Genomic DNA, 24016 nt, shown 5'->3' on the forward strand with positions numbered 1-24016 from the left:
GAAAAAGGAAGTGAAGGAAAAAGGAAGTGAAGGAAAAAGGAAGTGAAGGAAAAAGGAAGAAAAAGGAAGTGTAGGAAAAAGGAAGTGTAGGAAAAAAGAAGAAAAAAGAAGTGAAGGAAAAAGGAAGAAAACGTTAGTGTTGGAAAAAGGAAGTGAAGGAAGAAAAAGGAAGTGTAGGAAAAAGGAAGTGTAGGAAAAAGGAAGAAAAAGGAAGTGAAGGAAAAAGGAAGTGAAGGAAAAAGGAAGAAAAAGGAAGTGTAGGAAAAAGGAAGTGTAGGAAAAAAGAAGAGAAGGAAAAAGGAAGTGTAGGAAAAAGGAAGAAAAAGGAAGTGTAGGAAAAAGGAAGAAAAAGGAAGTGAAGGAAAAAGGAAGTGAAGGAAAAAGGAAGTGAAGGAAAAAGGAAGAAAAAGGAAGTGTAGGAAAAAGGAATTGTAGGAAAAAAGAAGAAAAAAGAAGTGAAGGAAAAAGGAAGAAAAAGTTAGTGTTGGAAAAAGGAAGTGAAGGAAGAAAAAGGAAGTGTAGGAAAAAGGAAGTGTAGGAAAAAGGAAGTGAAGGAAAAAGGAAGTTAAGGAAAAAGGAAGTGTAGGAAAAAGGAAGAAAAAGGAAGTGTAGGAAAAAGGAAGTGAAGGAAAAAGGAAGTTAAGGAAAAAGGAAGAAAAAGGAAGTGTAGGAAAAAGGAAATGTAGGAAAAAGGAAGTGTAGGAAAAAGGAAGTGAAGGAAAAAGGAAGTTAAGGAAAAAGGAAGTGTAGGAAAAAGGTAGAAAAAGGAAGTGTAGGAAAAAGGAAGAAAAAAGAAGTGTAGGAAAAAAGAAGAAAAAAGAAGTGAAGGAAAAAGGAAGTGTAGGAAAAAGCAAGAAAAAGGAAGTGTAGGAAAAAGGAAGAAAAAGGAAGTGAAGGAAAAAGGAAGTGAAGGAAAAAGGAAGAAAAAGGAAGTGTAGGAAAAAGGAAGTGTAGGAAAAAAGAAGAGAAGGAAAAAGGAAGTGTAGGAAAAAGGAAGAAAAAGGAAGTGTAGGAAAAAGGAAGAAAAAGGAAGTGAAGGAAAAAGGAAGTGAAGGAAAAAGGAAGTGAAGGAAAAAGGAAGAAAAAGGAAGTGTAGGAAAAAGGAAGTGTAGGAAAAAAGAAGAAAAAAGAAGTGAAGGAAAAAGGAAGAAAAAGTTAGTGTTGGAAAAAGGAAGTGAAGGAAGAAAAAGGAAGTGTAGGAAAAAGGAAGTGTAGGAAAAAGGAAGAAAAAGGAAGTGAAGGAAAAAGGAAGTGAAGGAAAAAGGAAGAAAAAGGAAGTGTAGGAAAAAGGAAGTGTAGGAAAAAAGAAGAGAAGGAAAAAGGAAGTGTAGGAAAAAGGAAGAAAAAGGAAGTGTAGGAAAAAGGAAGAAAAAGGAAGTGAAGGAAAAAGGAAGTGAAGGAAAAAAGAAGAAAAAAGAAGTGAAGGAAAAAGGAAGAAAAAGTTAGTGTTGGAAAAAGGAAGTGAAGGAAGAAAAAGGAAGTGTAGGAAAAAGGAAGAAAAAAGAAGTGAAGGAAAAAGGAAGAAAAAGTTAGTGTTGGAAAAAGGAAGTGAAGGAAGAAAAAGGAAGTGTAGGAAAAAGGAAGTGAAGGAAAAAGGAAGTTAAGGAAAAAGGAAGTGTAGGAAAAAGGAAGAAAAAGGAAGTGTAGGAAAAAGGAAGTGTAGGAAAAAGGAAGAAAAAGGAAGTGTAGGAAAAAGGAAATGTAGGAAAAAGGAAGTGTAGGAAAAAGGAAGTGAAGGAAAAAGGAAGTTAAGGAAAAAGGAAGTGTAGGAAAAAGGTAGAAAAAGGAAGTGTAGGAAAAAGGAAGAAAAAAGAAGTGTAGGAAAAAAGAAGAAAAAAGAAGTGAAGGAAAAAGGAAGTGTAGGAAAAAGGAAGAAAAAGGAAGTGTAGGAAAAAGGAAGAAAAAGGAAGTGAAGGAAAAAGGAAGTGAAGGAAAAAGGAAGAAAAAGGAAGTGTAGGAAAAAGGAAGTGTAGGAAAAAAGAAGAGAAGGAAAAAGGAAGTGTAGGAAAAAGGAAGAAAAAGGAAGTGTAGGAAAAAGGAAGAAAAAGGAAGTGAAGGAAAAAGGAAGTGAAGGAAAAAGGAAGTGAAGGAAAAAGGAAGAAAAAGGAAGTGTAGGAAAAAGGAAGTGAAGGAAAAAGGAAGTGTAGGAAAAAAGAAGAAAAAAGAAGTGAAGGAAAAAGGAAGAAAAAGTTAGTGTTGGAAAAAGGAAGTGTAGGAAAAAGGAAGAAAAAAGAAGTGAAGGAAAAAGGAAGAAAAAGTTAGTGTTGGAAAAAGGAAGTGTAGGAAAAAAGAAGAAAAAAGAAGTGAAGGAAAAAGGAAGAAAAAGTTAGTGTTGGAATAAGGAAGTGTAGGAAAAAGGAAGTGAAGGAAAAAGGAAGTGTAGGAAAAAAGAAGAAAAAAGAAGTGAAGGAAAAAGGAAGAAAAAGTTAGTGTTGGAAAAAGGAAGTGAAGGAAGAAAAAGGAAGTGTAGGAAAAAGGAAGTGTAGGAAAAAGGAAGAAAAAGGAAGTGAAGGAAAAAGGAAGTGAAGGAAAAAGGAAGAAAAAGGAAGTGTAGGAAAAAGGAAGTGTAGGAAAAAAGAAGAGAAGGAAAAAGGAAGTGTAGGAAAAAGGAAGAAAAAGGAAGTGTAGGAAAAGGGAAGAAAAAGGAAGTGAAGGAAAAAGGAAGTGAAGGAAAAAGGAAGTGAAGGAAAAAGGAAGAAAAAGGAAGTGTAGGAAAAAGGAAGTGTAGGAAAAAAGAAGAAAAAAGAAGTGAAGGAAAAAGGAAGAAAAAGTTAGTGTTGGAAAAAGGAAGTGAAGGAAGAAAAAGGAAGTGAAGGAAAATGGAAGAAAAACGAAGTGAAGGAAAAAGGAAGAAAAAGGAGAAAGTCCTGAGTGTTGTTGTTGTGCATATGAGGGAGGTATAGTGAAGCCGCAACAGCGTAGCATGGTAACCTATGGTTCTTTGGGGGTATTTTGCATTTAAATTTGCTGTATTATGAACACAGTTGTGCGATAACCAAACATGAAAGCAGCATCACTGTGCTTACAGAAGAAGGGTTTGGAATGTAAAATCCCTTTTTGGGAGAGGGAGAGGTGGGGTTGAGGGGGTACAGGTATATGAGACCTCTGGGGAAGGAGAGGATTGATAACACGGACCGAGAATACAAATCAGCACAGAAAAGGAAAGAAACCGTCCGGTTGTTTCTCCACATCCCATTACATCCTCACCCTGGCCTACTTTCAATCCTCCCTCGCACACATCGTTGAGCTAAACTTGCACAACAGTTGCGTGTCATTAAAATCGCTACCAAGTCCTATTAGGCCGCGATCTAGTCCCACAGACGTAATCGTTTGAAATATACAGGGAGAACATTTCCATTCGTGTGAATTGCAGAGGCAAGATTTGCGCCGACGTCGAAAAGGAAGGAATGAAACCAGTAGGTTGAGAAGTTGTAAACACATCCTTTTTCTTTTTCATCATGAAAATATCCCGGAATTCATCAAAACCCACAAATGTACCTGCGTCTGATGACTAATGCACGCTGACGCGATGGAATGACAAGTTGAATAATGAAATGTGCCAAAGGTTTTTGATTGGAGGCCTTAAATAGAGTCCAAAAGCTTTGGAATATTAATATGGAGGAGACTGATCGAGAATGGTAAGGGAAACGGGTCGACCGACATCAGGTACACTGATCTCAAAGGTAACACCTGGTGTTGGCCTAAAGGGTCGACAGACATCAGGTACACTGATCTCAAAGGTATCACCTGGTGTTGGCCTAAAGGGTCGACCGACATCAGGTACACTGATCTCAAAGGTATCACCTGGTGTTGGCCTAAAGGGTCGACCGACATCAGGTACACTGATCTCAAAGGTATCACCTGGTCTTGGCCTAACAATGAGGGTGGCGGGCTTGGGATCCTAAGGTCCTGAGTTGGAATCCCGTTGAATTAACGCCAGGTGGGGTGGACTCAACCTGTCATCCTTCCGAGGTCGGCAAAATGAGTACCAGGTAACTGGTTATAGAGAGGCCTTGCATCAGCAGCACCACTGAGAATGATGCAACCAGCAACCGGGTGGCTGCACACGAACCACCCATCTCAAAGGTGCGGCCTTTTCCTTGGGCCTTGTACAAGAAGTTGCGCAAGTTTGCGTTTGAAGCCGGTCCAATTAACCGCAATTAAGTGTGTTGAAAGGTGGTTCGGGACAGCAGGACTGTCGGAACGTCGTGTCTCTGTCTGGGCTTGTAGGAATAATCGAGACATAAAATGGGACGTGTGTAAAAAAAAAACGGACGTGATGGACCAGTAGGCCTCATCCTCGGATTATGGAGAGGAGACGATGGGTGCGACCTTTGTGCTTTGGAGTTAATTTGTCCATTGTCGGTTGTTTCAAAGTGTATCGGTTCTCCGATGCGGAGCACGATGCAACATTTGGTTCCGCTTGATGCCACGTCCACACCACGACAGGCCGCAGCCCGCGTGCCTCTCAAACAGAGTGGACTGGGTGACCATGCGGAAGAACAATACTCGGAAGGTGCTTCGCTTGCTGCTTGATAAAAGGCAATGTCAGCATGAAGGATGAAAGATGTCCTAAAAATACAATTAGCTGAACACGTTCTTTTGGAAGTCCTTGCTCATTTGGTAAGAGGTGAAGAGCGACCTTGATCGCAAGTGTGTTCATGCAGCGGCAGCATGACATAAAATAAGGTCTTGCCTCCGTTGGGTGGTGGATGACCCAGACAGACTTTGAAGTTGAAATCTACTGCTCCAGATGAATGCAGATGTCCACATCCACCTTAGTATGCTCTCGGCCTCTTCGTGGGCCTGACAATCCCCTTCACACAGCCAAACGGCAGCGGAACATGGAATAAGGTTTCCTTCGGGTAGGTTGAAGGTTGAAACCTGCTGTCCCATATGAATGCAGATGTCTGCATCCACCTTAGTATGCTCCAGGCTTCTTGGTGGGCCTGCCAATCCCCTCCACACAGCCAAACGGCAGCGGAACATGGAATAAGGTATCCTTTGGGTAGGTTGGAAGTTGACACCTGCTGTCCCATATGAATGCAGATGTCTGCATCCACCTTAGTATGCTCCAGGCTTCTTGGTGGGCCTGCCAATCCCCTCTACACAGCCAAACGGCAGCGGAACATGGAATAAGGTATCCTTTGGGTAGGTTGGAAGTTGACACCTGCTGTCCCATATGAATGCAGATGTCTGCATCCACCTTAGTATGCTCTCGGCCTCTTCGTGGGCCTGCCCATCCCTTCCACACAGCCAAACGGCAGTGGAACATGGAATAAGGTTTCCTTCGGGTAGGTTGGAAGTTGACACCTGCTGTCCCATATGAATGCAGATGTCTGCATCCACCTTAGTATGCTCCAGGCTTCTTGGTGGGCCTGCCAATCCCCTCCACAGAGCCAAACGGCAGCGGAACATGGAATGAGGTCATGTATCCTTTGGGTGGGTTTGAAGTTTGAAACCTGCTGTCCCATACGGATGCAGATGTCCACATCCATCTTAGTATGCTCCAGGATTCTTGGTGGCCCTGCCAATCCCCTCCACCCAGCCAAACGGCAGCGGAACATGGAATAAGGTCAAGCATCTTTCGGGTAGGTTTGAAGTTTAAAACCTGCTGTCCCATATGAATGCAGATATCCACATCCACCTTAGTATGCTATAGGCCTCTTTGTGGGCCTGCCCATCCCTTCCTCACAGCCAAACGGCAGCGGAACATGGAATAAGGTCATGCATCCTTCGGGTAGGTTTGAAGTTTAAAACCTGCTGTCCCATATGAATGCAGATGTCCACATCCGCATCAATGTGGTACAGGGCTCATCGTTGGCCTGTCAATCCACCCGAGGAATCCAAACAGCAGTGTCCCATTCTGTCTCTCCATCAGGCATGTCTACCTCACTCGATTCACAGTCGGGAACACCGAGTGTCGTTATCCCAGGAGATTCCTGTAACGGTCCTACGGGAGTTCCAGATTGTTGAGGAAGATCTCAAAAGCTGCACAACATGAAAAAGAAGACGGTAAATGCAGTGCTCAACAAAATCCTCGGATTGTCTCCAAACAATCAATACGTGTAGGATGAATGGACCCAGTGTCCTGTTTCAACGAGACGAACATCATCCGTATGAAGATCCGTGAAAATAGCAACAACGACAACATGGCTCAGGGGGGGAAGGAAAAATGTCCCAATGCCATTCCATGTCGATGGATTGAAAAATAAATTTTTGAAAAAAATAATATTTTTGTCATTGAAAAATGACGAATCCCCTGAAAGAGTCAGAGATGAAGGCGATGATAGGGTGACTCTCATTAGAACAGAAATGGTAATGACAACGAAAACAAATCACTTTTAAAGGGGAGCAAATCAAATGCCATTTAATTATTATTACCATTACAGACTGACATTCCGTTATGGATTCGTCCTGCTCGATGCATCATTAGCGAGGCAAGCACTCTTCACCTGGCCCACCTACACGTCGGTGCAGGAATTTGGAATTTGATCAGGATTCCGGCACACAACATTCTAGTCTTTGTGGAGGACCCCGTTGGGACGGCGTGCTCCATGATGCAACACCCTATCAGCGAAGCACCGATCCGACAGATCAAGGTCGGAGTTGGGAATGAACCCAGACCAGACAGGTGCGAGGCGAGTGCACTACCTTCGAGGTAACCTGGCAGGCTTGTGAACCCAGACCAGACAGGTGCGAGGCGAGTGCACTACCTTCGAGGTAACCTGGCAGGCTTGTGAACCCAGACCAGACAGGTGCGAGGCGAGTGCACTACCTTCGAGGTAACCTGGCAGGCTTGTGAACCCAGACCAGACAGGTGCGAGGCGAGTGCACTACCTTCGAGGTAACCTGGCAGGCTTGTGAACCCAGACCAGACAGGTGCGAGGCGAGTGCACTACCTTCGAGGTAACCTGGCAGGCTCGTGCTATCGAATAATTAATGGAGAAAGGTAAGCTGTGATTTGACCGCAAAACGACAAAATAACCAAAGATATGAAGCAAATTATAAACGGAGAGCGAAGGTTGTGGGAGGAAATGTTCAAAGCATCGAATGGAATTACAATTAAATAATTACAACCGTATATGTTAATCGGAATGAACAGAAGGTGAAGGCAAAGTCACGTGACTAAATGAGGAAGCCAACATCATGAGCCAATAGTAAATGAGCAAAGTTACAATATTGGACAAAGTGTAACCTTACTGCGGATATATCCGGTACATGAGGAGAGCTGGCCGAAGGCTGAGTGTTGGGGAACTTGGTGTTCAAATCTCCATCTGATCTACACACACACACGCACACACACACACACACACACACACACACACACACACACACACACACACACACACACACACACACACACACACACACACACACACACACACACACACACACACACACACACACACACACACACACACACACTGTTTATTTCACATCCTTAACATATGGATTGTTATACTGCATGTCGATATAAATCTCTAAAACCACTACAAATATACACCTTGTCGGTTGTGGTCAATTACATTGTCCATTTCCACTGTGAACACAAAGCTTGTTCGATCTAAAACACAATATGTGGTTCTTTTGCGGTTTTGTACGATGTTTCAAAAAATTATGTAAAACCTCAGTGGTGTGAGGGGAAGCGTTTAAATTATTGTCCTTTATATGACGTCATAATATTATATACAATGTACGTAACGGAAACCCCAATATACTGTCTTTTTAAATACAAAGTCATATTAATACTTTCGATATTAAAACATATGCAAGTCTATTATGGTTTCCTGAGTATGTTTCTCCGTCTGTGTCTATATATATATAATGTCTATGTCGGTCTGTATGTCTGTCTGTATGTCGGTCTGTATGTTTATATGGATCTGTGTCTGCATGTCTGTGTCTGTTTGTCTGTCCGTGTATATATACATATATGTCTGTCTGTCTATGTGTCTATATGTTTCTCTATATGGCTGTATGTCTGTTTCTGTCTGTTTCTGTCTGTCTGTTTGTTTGTCCGTATGTCTGTCAGTTTCTGTCTGTCTGTCTGTATGATTATCTGTATGTCTGTCTGTCTATATGTCTGTCTGTTTGGTTGTACGTCTGTCTGGCTGTACGTCTGTCTGTTTTTGTCTGTCTGTTTATGTCTGTCAGTCACATACAGGTCGTAATTCTACCACAATTGATGTTGGTGCTGGCTTAACGGTTAGGGTGCTGGTTTAACGGTTAGGGTGCTGGTTTAACGGTTAGGGTGCTGGTTTAACGGTTAGGGTGCCGGCTTAACGGTTAGGGTGCCGGTTTAACGGTTAGGGTGCTGGTTTAACGGTTAGGGTGCCGGCTTAACGGTTAGGGTGCAGGCTTAACGGTTAGGGTGCTGGTTTAACGGTTAGGGTGCCGGCTTAACGGTTAGGGTGCCGCGCCGGCTTAACGGTTAGGGTGCCGGCTTAACGGTTAGGGTGCCGGCTTAACGGTTAGGGTGCCGGCTTAACGGTTAGGGTGCCGGCTTAACGGTTAGGGTGCCGGCTTAACGGTTAGGGTGCCGGCTTAACGGTTAGGGTGCCGGTTTAACGGTTAGGGTGCCGGCTTAACGGTTAGGGTGCCGGCTTAACGGTTAGGGTGCCGGCTTAACGGCTAGGGTGCCGGCTTAACGGTTAGGGTGCCGGCTTAACGGTTAGGGTGCCGGCTTAACGGTTAGGGTGCCGGTTTAACGGTTAGGGTGACGGCTTAATGGTTAGGGTGCCCGTTTAACGGTTAGGGTGCGGCTTAACGGTTAGGGTTCAGACTTAACGCTTAGGGTGCCGGTTTAACGGTTAGGGTGCCGGCTTAACGGTTAGGGTTACAGTTTAACGGTTAGGGTGCAGACTTAACGGTTAGGGTGCAGACTTAACGGTTAGGGTGCTCGCTTAACGGTTAGGGTGCCGGTTTAACGGTTAGGGTGCCGGTTTAACGGTTAGGGTGCCGGCTTAACGGTTAGGTTGCTGGCTTAATGGTTAGGGTGCCGGTTTAACGGTTAGGGTGCAGACTTAACGGTTAGGGTGCAGACTTAATGGTTAGGGTGCAGACTTAACGGTTAGGGTGCCGGCTTAACAGTTAGGTTGCTGGCTTAATAGTTAGGGTGCTGGCTTGCGATCCTAAGATCCTGGGTTCGAATCTCGATTTATCGCTGAACTAACACCAGGGTGGTTGACTCAGCCTGTCATCCTTCCGAAGTCGGCAAATGTGAGTACCAGCTCACTGGTAATTGGGGCACTGCATCAGCGACACAAACGCGCTTACAGAGAAATAATGCAACCAGCAGCCACAGGATGCATACGAGACAACAACATATGCTTATTGTTTTGAGGTCAAACGTCAAGGTCAAGGCCATCCATAACATGTAAAACTCCTATTAGGCCAAACTTGTTATGTATAACAATCAATCATGTAAAACTTTTGAAATGTAGAATTTTCCAAATTGCTGTTTCCATGGCATCGATTTTGGTTTTGGGTTTTGCAAGTATCGTGCTCTGCACACCATCTTTCTTGTTGTTATTATGATCATTATAATTGTTGTTCGCCCTACTACAGCGTCCATCCTCCAAGGCTCAAGCACTTTAATAGAGCGAGACATTGTTTATAAAGGTTAAACGATAAAAACACAGCCATTGTTCACAAAATGCCTTTCTGTATGAAATTTATAATCATTTAAAATGTTAACAATAAAAATGTTTCAATAACTCCAATTAACATCTCACCTGCAATCAGTTACATGTCCCCCTCTCTGCACCCCGACAACTAACCCCCTCCATCCTCATAACTACCTCAACTACAACCCCACTCCACCCTAAAAACTAACCTCCCCTCTCTAATTCTCCCCCCCCCCCCCAACCAAATTACTACCCCTACCCCATTACTACTCACTCCTCATCCCATCTCCTTAATACTCACCCTTCCACCTCCAATATTACCTCCCTCCCTCCTCATTACCACTCCTTCCACTCTCCCAAAGTCACTGCCTCCTTACCTTCTACCTGCCTCCTCCCCTCTGCCCCTCACCAACTCCCTCACCCCCACTGCTCCCAATAGCTCCATCCTTCCTATCCACCCTCCCCAATAATCAATCCCTTCCCAGCTCCTCTACTGCCATCCCCTCAAGTCCACCAGCACCCCTCCCTTCTCCCCAATAACCCTCCCCAATCACCTCCTACGCTCTCCCCACTAACCCTCCCCAATCACCTCCTGCCCTCTCCCCACTAACCCTCCCCAATCACCTCCTGCACTCTCCCCACTAACCCTCCCCAGTCACCTCCTGCCCTCTCCCCACTAACCCTCCCCAATCACCTCCTGCCCTCTCCCCACTAACCCTCCCCAATCACCTCCTGCACTCTCCCCAATAACCCTCCCCAATCACCTCCTGCCCTCTCCCCACTAACCCTCCCCAATCACCTCCTGCCCTCTCCCCACTAACCCTCCCCAATCACCTCCTGCACTCTCCCCACTAACCCTCCCCAATCATCTCCTGCACTCTCCCCACTAACCCTCCCCAATCACCTCCTGCACTCTCCCCACTAACCCTCCCCAATCACCTCCTGCCCTCTCCCCACTAACCCTCCCCAATCACCTCCTGCCCTCTCCCCACTAACCCTCCCCAATCACCTCCTGCACTCTCCCCACTAACCCTCCCCAATCATCTCCTGCACTCTCCCCACTAACCCTCCCCAATCACCTCCTGCACTCTCCCCAATAACCCTCCCCAATCACCTCCTGCCCTCTCCCCACTAACCCTCCCCAATCACCTCCTGCACTCTCCCCACTAACCCTCCCCAGTCACCTCCTGCCCTCTCCCCACTAACCCTCCCCAATCACCTCCTGCCCTCTCCCCACTAACCCTCCCCAATCACCTCCTGCACTCTCCCCAATCACCTCCTGCCCTCTCCCCACTAACCCTCCCCAATCACCTCCTGCCCTCTCCCCACTAACCCTCCCCAATCACCTCCTGCACTCTCCCCACTAACCCTCCCCAGTCACCTCCTGCCCTCTCCCCACTAACCCTCCCCAATCACCTCCTGCACTCTCCCCACTAACCCTCCCCAGTCACCTCCTGCACTCTCCCCACTAACCCTCCCCAATCACCTCCTGCACTCTCCCCACTAACCCTCCCCAATCACCTCCTGCACTCTCCCCAATAACCCTCCCCAATCACCTCCTGCACTCTCCCCAATAACCCTCCCCAATCACCTCCTGCACTCTCCCCAATAACCCTCCCCAATCACCTCCTGCCCTCTCCCCACTAACCCTCCCCAATCACCTCCTGCCCTCTCCCCACATACTCCCTCTTTGTACATGTGCTCAGCTGGCTTGTGCCGTGTCCGCAGTCTGCAACACACGATGGCTGTGGTGACCACAAAGGCTATTATAAGCAAAATGGCGGCCACACCACCCAGGAGGACCCACACGCCACCAGGGGAGGTCCGAGTGTGTAGTGGTTTATCTGACGGACAAAGAGAGGGGAGGGTTTCACATTAGTCACAGGGGAGACATAAAGAAAGGGAGAAGTGCAGTAATGAATGAAAACACATCAAGGAAAAAGTGATTTGTGGGGAACAAGGGAACATCGACCCAGGACATAACCAGGAAAGGGACAAGGGTGTAGGATCATCACATCGACACCGGTCCTGGACGACATTGTTTCTACCTTAATGGCTTCATGAGGACGACAACATGGTGGACACAAACCTCATTATAGTATCGAGAGAAAACGGAAGTCATGGGACAACCCATTTGTGATAACTGTCTGCAGTTGCATGCGATTTATCCAACCGTGGATATAATCAGCAGACAGAGTATAAATGGTGATCGGCTGAGACATTGATAAACCAGCTGTTCAGCCATCGGAAATCTCACCCTGGAGACCGGATATGGACCCGACTGGTCCGAGGGTCCTGCGAGGGTCACCAAGCAGATCAGCGAAATGTACGTTGTAATAGTAGGAGCAGCAGCAGTGCTTTGCGGAACCACCAGGTCGCCATCCCTTTACGAGCTGCTCATAACAAGTTGTGCCAACCTGGTTGTGGTGATTTGGGACTGTCCGTTGAGTGGAAATGGCCGGGATGGAAGTAAAGCGTGTGGAGCAGAGAGAAAGGTGGGATGAAAGAGGAGGAAGCGATGATCTTACACCATATGGTGAAGGAAAAGCTCGTAGAGGCAGAGACCCCTGAAACGGACGAGTTTCCAGTTGTACACAATGGAGTCCCACTCAGCATGGATGAGGGACACGCCTAACGAAGGACGATGGTACAAAAGCCTCCATTAAATAGACACCGGTAATAGGAACACACAGACCAATCGACATCGATAATAAACATATCTCCGAGTGGGCCGACAATCATCTCTTGAGGTTGTAGTTCAGACCTCTGCTGATTTTTGAGGTCCCTTTGGGAGCCCCCCTGATCCCCTGGGGGGCCCTCTGATACGATATCAAAGAATCTAAGACCGATCAATCTTGCAGACTACCGAGTGTAAGGGCTGTGTTGGGTTTCAGAGCAATCGGTTGGTAAATAAGGGACGAGTCTGGATCCGAATCCTCCCAAACCCCCCTTGGGAGCCCCCATGATTCGAAATCGAGATGTTGAAGCCCGAGAGATTGTGCAGGAAACTCTTGTACTAATTTGTCAAGTTTCAGAACAATCGTCCGGGTGATAAGGGTGGAGTAGCAAAAATAGCAAAGGGACATCATGACCCATTTTATAAGTTCATCCCTTTCCAAATCAAGATGACATGACCTAAAAATGAATTGTAGACCATTATTTGGATTCCTCCCTAAAAAGTATCTCCCAATCAGATGACCCATTTATATTGCTGAGCTGTTAGTCTGAGTCAGGTCTGAGTACCATGGTCTGGGTCAGGTCTGGGTACCATGGTCTGGGTCAGGTCTGAGTACCATGGTCTGGGTCAGGTCTGAGTACCATGGTCTGGGTCAGGTCTGAGTACCATGGTCTGGGTCAGGTCTGGGTACCATGGTCTGAGTCAGGTCTGGGTACCATGGTCTGGGTCAGGTCTGGGTACCATGGTCTGGGTCAGGTCTGGGTACCATGGTCTGGGTCAGTTCTGGGTACCATGGTCTGGGTCAGGTCTGGTTACCATGGTCTGGGTCAAGTCTGGTTACCATGGTCTGGGTCAGGTCCGAGTACCATGGTCTGGGTCAGGTCTGGGTACCATGGTCTGGGTCAGGTCTGGGTACCATGGTCTGGCTCAGGGTACTGCTCTACCAAAGATACCAGAGTCTTACTCCTCGAGTAAAAACTCCATTTGCTTTGGTTTGACAACTATTCTCGTGCGTTGTATCTGTCCTCTCTCGGTTGGAGAGGACCAGAGGTGAATGTCGGTGCTGAATGGATAACTGGAACCATTGATATATTACATACGTGATCACGATGGGATATTACAGACTTGGCATTTAATATGGAATTTATTTTTTTCTTGACTTCGGTTTACTTTCTGAACTCAGTATATCAATCTGGTGAGTTTCTTTTACCCTTCGGTGATGTCTTTGTTGAAAGAACCATGTCACTGATTATCTTTCGCAGCAAGAAGTCAATAACAGGATTATATCACAGGTGGCGTGACAAAATGTAAAGACAAGTACATTTGACGATTGGCTTCACAATCGGGTATATAAGGGTTGTTGCGTTCTGTATTAGTGGAAAACAACTGCTGCACATCTACAAAAGTTATTGCCGCTTCCTCTGGAGATGGTCCGTCAACTTCACAATGCTGTTTGTCATGGAGTGGTGGCTTTACGAAATTCTGGCATGAAACAGCGTGCTATTGCTCGGCAGTATGGCATCACTCAAGGTCAGGTGTCAAAGATCCTGAAACGAAATGCTCAGAGTGGTGTCCCTACTCCAATACCGAGGCCAGGACGTCCACACAGAACCACAAGGAGAGATGATCGCCAGCTGCCCCGGTTAGTCTGCAATGGCCGTACCAAGTCAGCTAATCGGCTTAGGGCTGAGTGACAGCAACTGACAAATGTGCCTGTATCCAGAAGGCTAGTCAACCAACGACTGGTTCAAGCAGGCTATCGTGCCAGGCGTCCCCTGAGAAAGCCACGCCTGACCAGACAACACAGCCAGCACCGATTGCAGTGGGCCAGAGAGCACCGTCAATGGCAGCCAGGACACTGGAATCACGTGACCTTCAGTGACGAGTCTAGATTTCTGGTCTATCGTCAAGATGGCCGCGTCCGAGTGCGCAGACAAGTGCATGAAGCCCACAACGAAGATTGTATAGTGCCAAGAGTCCAAGCTGGAGGTGGTGGGGTGACCGTTTGGGCTGCTTTTCATGCAGGGGGCAAAACTGACCTGGTTGTTCTGAATGGAAACCTGAACCAGTTCAAGTACAGGGTCATTCTGGAAGAAGCATTGCTTCCATTTGCTCGTGCAGCCTTTCGAGGAAACGTTGTCTTCCAAGATGACAATGCATGGCCTCATCGTGCTCGCATGATCCAACACTTTCTTGCTGACCGTGGTGTAGAACATATGGAGTGGCCTGCCATGTCCCCAGATATGAATCCGATAGAGAACTTGTGGGCAGAATTAATGCGTCAAATCGACAACTTGGACCAGCAGCCGACCTCTGTGCGTGAATTGCAGCAGGCTATTGTCACTGCATGGCAAGCGATTCCTGTCCAAACCTTGGCAAATCTCGTGAACAGCATGCCTCGACGTGTACGTGCTCTCCTGAATGCTCGTGGGGGTTACATGAAGTACTGAACTGTAATTTTACTGTCCGTAATCCCAGTCGTAATTTAACTTTTGTTTCTGTTGAAATTTTTTTTGGCTAATGTGCAAAATAAAGAGATACTTCTGGAAAACGTTCAGAAGTTTAACACAGTACTGTCCGTGAATTGAGTTCGATAGCAGTTTACATCACTTTCAAGGATCAATTTATTTGCTTCGAAACGTCAAATGTGGTTTTTGTTTCTTTTAAAGGTCACATTAACAAAATCTAGAATAATTTCAACATAATTCCAATGAACTTTTGGTTCTAAGTCGTCTTGAAAAGTAAGTTCACCCCCACAAAAAAAATATCCCATATTAAATGCCAAGTCTGTATGTCCTCCTACCCACCGTGTGCTCCGTTCGTGCCCATTCCCTGATCCCTTATTCCAGTTTCCTCCAAAACCTCCTCTCCTCTTCCTTCTCCTCTCCTCCCACACTCTGTTTATCCAGCCACTCTTCCTTTTCTTCGTTAAGGTCACCATTTAGATTTTAGAGCATGAGATATGATCTGATCCACCGGACATTTTTACCCTGCGCTCATGAAGCGAAAAGCGTGGTGAAGCATTCATGTACGTTAGTACATGTGTGCATTTTAAAAATTCATTTTCTCGGCAACCGTTGGTCCGTTAGTACATGTGTGCATTTTAAAAATTCATTTTCTCGGCAACCGTTGGTCCGATTGACATGAAATTTTCATCATAGGAGCGACTCCTCCAGTAGAATATTTTAATGATAATCATGACGTCATAGGTCATGTGTTGCAGGCGACATCTTGGAAAAACCGAAAAATGTTGCACCTCTATATCTCCAAAACCGCTGCATGGAAAAAAACGGAAACGTGGCTCATTGTAAAGAACTCCATATGGGGAATAGGTGCTGTTAACAATGACGTCATACTTCGACGGGGACAACGCTTAGTCTGATCAGTTTGAAATGTATTGAGCGTGATCCATGCAACAATTATATTAGAGAATATAAATTTATGATGTCATCGCTCACGTGGTCTGGCAGCCATATTGGATCAAAAAAAATAATGTTCAAAAACAGAAGAGTTGGCTCGCAACAAGTTGACTGCGCAGAGTAAGTATTCTATGAATACCATCTAGTTATTTCATGGACTCGGCCATTGTCCCCAAAATAATATTCATTCTGTTTTAACAATATCCGGAAATAACAGACTAGTTTGATGTTGTTCATTAGTCTGTTGAATTGAACTCGTTCTGTTGATGGACCCACAGGTAGAACCAGCCACCCAGAGAGAGAACGAAGCAAAAAGTAGAAAAAAAGACTCTGGTTCAGAAAGGCAAGTGAGAAGGACATGTACAGTACAGTACTTTGTTTTTGTAACCGGAAATCCAAGCTCGTGGAAGAACATGAACGAGACACACCCTCACCGCTACCTGTCCGACATTATACCTGCAATGACGACCGTGACCTCTTTGCGCGCGTGCCCAAGGCCATTGCTGGCTGTGCACACGTACGTGCCCGCGTGCTCCAGTAACAATGGCAGGTCCAGCTGCAGCTGCTGTTCCACCAGGATATGGCCTTTTGGGAGGGAGCCGTTTATTCTGCGTGCACAGAAAACAGTAACTCATGTTAAGCCATCGCTCCATCACGTTTAACAGCTTTGTTTTCATGTCGAGAGTTTTTAATAACGTGGAGGTCCATTGGGAAGACTTTGGGCTTTTATCTACGCGGCTCAAAAAACAGCCTGGAATGCCCCACAAACAAAGGGGTACGAAGTTTGTGCATCACAAACTTCCTGTTTTCAGCTCATTATTAGGACCATCAAAACACGCTTCAATAAACTCATTTGAATGTAACCAATAATAGATTTCCAACCATTGTTATGAGACAAGCAAGCACAAGCACTTTATATCTCACATAACACACACACACACACACACACACACACACACACACACACACACACACACACACACACACACACACACACACACACACACACACACACAACCTTCTCGTCCATTGCAATTTGGAACTATGAATTGTGGGAAGAGGTCCTTGTGGCAAAGATACCTGGTCTCCGAGACTATCCCTCTCTGAGTCCACCAGTTGATTGGTCATTCAGTCTGGACTCGGGTACATCCATCGCTTGGTCCAGGTCCGTCCTTCGTTTGGTTAGAGTATGGGCTTGAGGCCCTGTCGGTAGGTCTGGGTCAGGGTCCGAGATCCAATCGGTCAGTCCAGGTCCTTGTCCTGGTCCGAGGCCCATTCCATCGGTCCGAGTCAGGGTCTGAGGCCCAGTCGATCGATTCGGGTCTTTGTCCTGATCTGAGGCCCAGTCAGTCGGTCCGGGTTGTGATCGGGGCACTGCCGGTCGGTCCGGGTCGAAGACCCCAGTCGGTCGATCTGGATCTGGGTCCAAGGCTCAGTCGGTTGGTCCAGGGCCAGATTGGTTGCTTCGCGTCCAGGGCCAGGTAGTCAGTCCAGTTCTGAAAGGTGGGTCGTCCATCCGTTGATTGTTCCGAGTTCGGGTCCGTCCGTCCGTCCGCCATTTGTTTCGGATCTGGGTCCAAGGCTCGGTCGGTTGGTCCAAGGCCATATCGGTCGCTTCACGTCCGGGACCAGGTCATCAGTCTGGTTCTGATATGTGGGTCGTCCATCCGTTGATTGTTCCAGGTTCGGGTCCATCCGCCCGCCATTTGTTCCGGATCTGGGTTTGTCTGTCGTTTGTTTGCTCTTAGTCCATGTCTGTGAATCCATTATTTGTTCCAACGTTCATCTTGGAAAACATGCCAAAGAAAGTTGAAAGGAAAACCTGCCAACGTCCATCTCCGCAATGACTTGTCTATACCTGCGATGATTGTGGTAGACGCTATGGGTCCTGCATTGGACTATACAGCCATCGCACAACACCAAATACTTGGTGAGCATGCCAACGAAGGGAAGCGATTCATTGAAAAAGATGACTCACACCATCATTTGTTCCAGTTCCGGGTCCAAGTCCGTTCATAAGTCCATCTGTTCATCCGTAATTCAGTCAAGGTCCATCCATCTGGGTCCATCCGTTGTTCAGTTCAGATCTGTCCGTCATTTGGTCCAGGTCTTAGATCCAGTAGGTCAGTCCGAGTCAGAGGACAGGTTGATCCGGGGCTGAGGTCAGGTCAGTCAAGGTCCGAGGTCAGGTCTGTCTAGGTCTGGGTCAGGGAGTCAGGAGTCCAAGGTCGGTTCAGGTAAGGGGTTAAGTAGTTCATTCTGTGTCCAGTATGTAGGTCTGGGTACACGTTAGCACCCGGACCGTCCATGACTTTGTCCGGGTCCGTCCATCCGTTGTCTGTAATGGGTCGATCTGTTCATGGTTTGTTACTTGCAAAATCGAAGATTTTTCAAGTATATTGGTCGGTTGTGTTTGTGGTTCTGTCTGTCTGCCTGTCTGTTTGTTTGTCACCGGCCTACAGGTCACAATTTTCAACCCATCTTCACCAACCTTCACCAAATGGTAGCGTTGGTCAAAAGCAAGAAGCCTATTGTTTTTGGGGTCAATAGGTCAAAAGGTCAACATAGGCCAAAGGTCACCAACTTTGCTACATTTCTAAAATCCTCAATTTTCATCGGATTGACTTGAAATATGAAGAGGACTTGCATATCTGGTCACTGAATTCAACCACCCAGTATTTTTGAGGTCAGCAAAGGCCAAAAGGTCAACATAAGCCAAATTTCTAAAATCCTCAATTTTCATCCAATTGACTTGAAATTTGAAGAGGACTTGCATATCTGGTCACTGAATTCAACCACCAAGTATTTTTGAGGTCAGCATAGGCCAAAAGGTCAACATAGGCCAAAAGGTCAACATAGGCCAAGTTTCAAAAATCCTCAATTTTCATCCGATTGACTTGAAAATTGAACAGCATTTGCACATTGAGTCACTAAATAGGGAAACCAACTATTTTTGAGGTCAAAAGTTCAAAGGTCAACTCAAGGTCAACCTTTCAAAATCATCATTTTCCATCTGAAAAATCGTCACTTTTCTTCCGATTGACTTAAGCTTTGATCAAGATTGTCAATTTTAATCTTGATGAAATGGACAATTTGCTGTATCAATGGAATTTTTTTTCTTGGGGGGGGGGGGCGGGGCGGATTTTGCAAGTATCGTGCTCCACATGACGTCTTCTTGTTTGTTTGTTTGTTTGTTTGTTGTGGGTCCAGGTCTGTCCTTTGTTTGGTCCGGGTCCAGGTCTGTTTTTTGTCATTTGTTCCATGTCCGGGTCTGTCCGTCCGTTGTTTGTTTGTTCCAGGTCCGTTTTTCTGTCGTTCTGTCCATCATTTGTACTGGTTCCAGATCTGAGTCCACCTGTCTGCCATTTGTACTGGGTCTGTTCATCGTTCGGTCCAGGCTCATCGATCCGGGTCCGTCCGTCATTTGGTCTGGGTCGGTCCATCATTCAGTCCGGGTGTGGGGTCCGGTTTGTCGGTCCAGGTCTGAGGAGAGGTTGCTCTGGGTTTGAGGTCAGGTTGCTCCGGGTCCGAGGTCAGCTTGGGCGAAAGCAGGGCCAAATCCATTGGTCTATGTCGAGGACTATGTCTTTCGGTCTGGGTCCGGTCCGTCGGTCTGGGTCCGTCCGTCATTTGTCTCTCCGTCATTTTGTTCTGGGTTTGGGTCCATCGTTCGATTGTTCTGGGTCCGTCCGTCCATTGCTTGCTTGTTCCAGGTCCGCGTCCATCTGTCCATCCATTGTTTGTTTGTTTGTTGTCGGTCCATGGCCATCCGTCGTTTGTGTGTTCCAGGACTGTGGCCGTCGGTCGTTTATTTGTTCCAGGGCCATCTATCGTTTGTTCCGGTCCAGGTCTGACCATCCTGTCCATCCATCCATCCGTTGTTTGTTCTGGATCCGGCTCCAGGTACGGGTCTAAGGCTCGGTAAGTCCATCCGGGGCTGGGTACAGGACTGAGGCCATGTCCATCCAGGAATACAAGTCAGTCTGTCCTTCCGGACATGCAGGACCGCCCGTCCTTCTGGGCATGCAAGTATATCTATCAGTCAGTGAATCAGTAAGAGTCCATCCATCCATCCGGGTGTGCGAGTCTGTTCAGGTGTGGAAGTGCATCCGAGGATGCGAGTCTGTCCGTCCATTCGGGTGTGCAAGTCTGTCCATCCATTCGGGTGTGCAAGTCTGTCCATCTATTCGGGTGTGCAAGTCTGTCCATCCGTCCAGATGTGTAAGTCCGTCTGTCCGCCGTGTGTGTGAGTCCATCTATCCATGCGAGTCCGTCCGTCTGTGACAGTTTGTCGATTCAAGTCCCCCAGTCCATCTGTCAGTCAAATTGCGTTTGTCGGGGAGTGTCCAATTCGGTTCGCCAATTGGTGAGCAGCAGATTCCATTTTTCTCACAGAGTCTGATTTCTTCCGTCCGTCGTATAGCTTCTGGGACAGTCTCTGGATCAGGGTCCAAGTTAATCTCTGGAGTCCTGGTCCGAATCCATCTCAGTGTCTGGGATGAAGTATGACTCCGTCTCTGGTGTCTGTGTGTGGGACTAAGTCTGACTTCGCGCGATATAATGTTAATTCATACACAAACAATTGTTTCACAAGATTATAAGCAAAACATTCTCATATCTTTTTACATTTGGATTTGTTATCATAGATTACTGTTTGTGCCTCCAACAATTACATCTCTCAACATGATGTATCTCAGTATGCCCCTTTTCTTCCTCCTAAACCCATTACCCCCGAAATGTGCTTCAATCAATGATACATCACATATAGTCTAGTAGGAAGACTAGGTCCCCCTGCACCCCACGGAGATATACTTCTAATCAGTGTTTCTAGATTGGAAAAAATGTGTAGAAAATGACTAGCTATGGCCCCAAGCTGAAAAAATGTCCCACATACCATTTTTATGCAAATTACTGCTGCCATTATCAAAAAAACGATTTTTGACATATCTCAGCCAATATTGCAGATAATTGAAAAATGAAGGTGTCTAGACCCATGTTTTGAAGGGCATAGATCATGATAGAACTATTCATAACATGATTACATGTGTCTATGGTATACTAGTATGCATATTAATGCTGTAATTACAAAATAATCAGTTTTACAAATGATAAGGATACGTTAATACTGCAGATAACTTAACATGGTACATAAGGGGTCTAAACCCAGGTATTTTCAAGGTTAAATGTCAACAAGATGCTCCTGAGTCTTGCATAGGGGCGGGACATTGGCAGTAACATTGGTACCACTCAACTTTTCTTCCCACCATTGACTTTGTATTGCGAGAGATTTTCACTTGCTTATTTAAAGGTTTCTCACCCAGCCCACGTAAAATCTACCAACTCCTGCTGTTAACTCCCAAACATATTTTTTTATGTTATCCAATCACAGTGCAGAAATGACAGACTAGAGATCCAAATTAGTGCTGCTATAGCTGCCATTTTACATTTCCATCCATGTAACATGCGCGCTCGCGCGCTCGTATCAATTGGTAATGTCGCGCGCTCGTATCAATTGGTAACGTTGATGTTATTGAATACCTCAGTTGAAAGTTCAGTCTTCCATTCCATCTGTGTGTTGTTCTTGGTATTCATCCTCCAATCTAGCCAGGTAAGATGCTAACTATAATGTTACTCACACTCTTGACTTCAGTTTCTGCATGAAATCATAAACAGGCAGAATAACAGCTGAGCCAGCTAGCACCATGTTAGCTAACGTTAAAGCTAGCCTCATCTATGTACAGTATGTTCCTAATGTCGGTGTAACTTAAACTTTTGTTAATGCCAAACATGAGACATATCTGTTGACTTCTGTATATGAATTGAACCAGAAAGAGGCACGACAGCTGAGCTAGCTACAGTAACTTAGCACAATGTTTCATTGGCCTAGATAGCTAACGTTAGTGTGGAAGAATTTAGATGTTTTAGCTATTAGCACTTTTGATGCCACTAAACATGGTTTAGTCAGCTAAAAAGTACCCTAGTGTAGAACATGACTCAGAACCTCTGTTACCTCACTGAAAACTCAGAGCCTCCTTTCACAGGCACTTTTAACATCATTCGTGATTTCTTATTTGTCATTTAACAGTGATGGTAGACATCGACAGCAAGCATGCCCAAAAGAAAACGGAGTGTAGAACCTGCAGCCCAAAGCTCTCCTCCTACATGCATCCTTCATGTACCATCCATGTCTGATCATGGGGATTTCACGCCCCTCCGTAAAATTAAAGGATCTGCTTCAGAAAAACTGCAACTGCTTCAAAAGATCCGGGATAGACGTCTCAACCAACCGCATGACTCCCCATGTCGTATGCAATCAGTATGTGATCAGATCCCGGCAACTCTTCCTGATGACCTAGAAAGAGTAGGATATCACAGCAAGTGTTATAAGCACTTTGTCCGCCACTTTCATCGTCTGGGAGATGATACAGAACCAGGGCCATCAACCTCATCATGGCATCACTCTCCTCGTAAACCAGGAGGTTCTGCTGAACCCATCTTCCCGCCAGAGTGTATATTTTGTGAGAAAGTTGAGACCAAAGATGCTCATCGCAATACTGAGAGGCCTACAACCTTCCCATCCTTTAAAAACAAAGAAAATGCATGGGAGCAAATCGAAACACGGGCTGAGAAAATGGGTCTCTATCGACTCCATCGAAAGGTGAAAAACAAAGACCTCTTTGCATGTGAGGCCAAACACCATCCGTCATGTTTTAAAGCTTTCCGCACAGCATTCTATAACTATGAGCGTGCGATTCACAGAGCCGAAGCACCAAAGGAGCAGGCTTGCATGTCAGCCGCCCATGAAAAGGCATTCAACTCAGTACTGGAACACATTCAAACCCAGGTCATCCAGCAGAATAAAGTTCTACAGCTTTCTTCCTTGCGCTTGCTCTATGTCGAGGAACTGAAACTGAATGGATATGAGAACTCAAATTATCGGTCAGAGAAACTACTGAAACGCCTACAGAATGACCCAATCAAGGAGCATATCCACTTCACGAAGGTTGATCATGACAAATGTGATGTCATTTCTTTCTGGCTTGTGCACAGCTCAAACATAACAGTTTCCAATGCTCTCGCACGAGCATTCACACTCGGAAGCACAAACAAGAACCAAAATGTTGCCCTCCAACTTCGCCAGGGTATTCTACAGGCTTTCAGAGAGTGTAAAGACCAACCATGGCCACCAACAGCTGAAGACATGGAGCTCAATCCTGAAGACATCCTACCTCCAGACCTTGTCCGCTTTCTCAGCGTGCTAATGACTGGCAAGGAGGGCATCGAGACAGAAAAGGTGAAGCGTCTGGTCTTCTCCATTGGACAAGATCTGTGCCGTGCAGTGTCAGATGGAAAATGGAAGTTACCAAAGCACATTCTCCTCTGTGTGACTGTAAGGCACCTGTTCCGAAGCAAACAGCTCACCACAATACTACACAGGCTTGGACACTCTGAGAGCTACGATTTCGCCTTGGAGTTGGAAACTGCTCTCGCCAAGGTCCTGGATGAAGTCTCAACTTATCGTACACCACAAATTGTGACAGGAGAGGGCAACCTTGTATTCCACATTTGTGCCTTTTTGTGTTTCAGGTCGAGGTACGTGAACTCCCCACGATCTACAGCAACCAGGAAGAGACTGATACCAGGGTGGTTCTGTACCTCCATCATGCTGCTACCATCGGATACAAGAACGCTGTAGTCAGAACACCGGACACAGACATCCTCCTGATCCTGCTCCACCATGCCCACAACATCAAGCTGACGGTGTACCTGGATACAGGGTCAGGGAAGCATCGCCAACTTGTCAACGTCTCTGAGCTGGCAGAATCCCTGGGAGAGGACTACTGTGCCACTCTCCTGGGGTACTATGTGTTCAGCGGAGAAGACTGCACCAGTACCTTCAAAGGGAAGGGAAAAGTCGGGCCCTTGAAAAAGCTGGAGAAGAATCCCAGGTTTCACAGGGCATTCGGTGAACTGGGTGACAACTGGGATGCCAACCCTGAGGTGGAGAGGCAGTTAGAAAAATTCACCTGTGTGATGTACGGCCAGAGTCGCGAGTCATCAGTGGACATTGTCCGTGCCAAGCTGCTACGAAAAATGGTGGGAGAGGACAAGACCCTCACATCCAAGTCCAAGGTTGATCTGGCTCGCCTTCCTCCATGCCAGTCTGCCCTGAAGCCGCACATCCAGCGTGTGAACCACCGCGTAGCATTGTACAAAAGAGCCGATCAACCTATCATCGAAAAGCCAAAACCTTATGAGGAGCAAGGATGGATAAGGACTGATGAAGGACTGTT

At 46.2% G+C, this 24016-nt stretch overlaps 1 protein-coding gene across 3 annotated transcripts in view; it reads right to left on the reverse strand.

The window, feature by feature from the left end:
* The window catches only part of LOC137430960 (nectin-3), a 243565-nt gene that overhangs the window by 49638 nt on the left and 169911 nt on the right, over nt 1–24016 (reverse strand). For all 3 annotated transcript variants that reach the window (XR_010985165.2, XM_068121758.2, XM_068121757.2), the window contains exons 6-8: nt 16179–16330; nt 11323–11470; nt 7204–7282 (exon numbers count right to left, since the gene is read on the reverse strand). Coding sequence is in view for 2 of the 3 variants with exons in the window: in XM_068121758.2 (XP_067977859.2) it covers nt 7204–7282; nt 11323–11470; nt 16179–16330 (379 nt within the window). In the remaining variant the exon portion in view is untranslated. The remainder of the gene's footprint in view (nt 1–7203; nt 7283–11322; nt 11471–16178; nt 16331–24016) is intronic.

Source organism: Myxine glutinosa, chromosome 7, assembly GCF_964187855.1.
Source record: "Myxine glutinosa chromosome 7, kmMyxGlut1.1, whole genome shotgun sequence".
Classification (NCBI taxonomy): Eukaryota; Metazoa; Chordata; class Myxini; order Myxiniformes; family Myxinidae; genus Myxine; species Myxine glutinosa.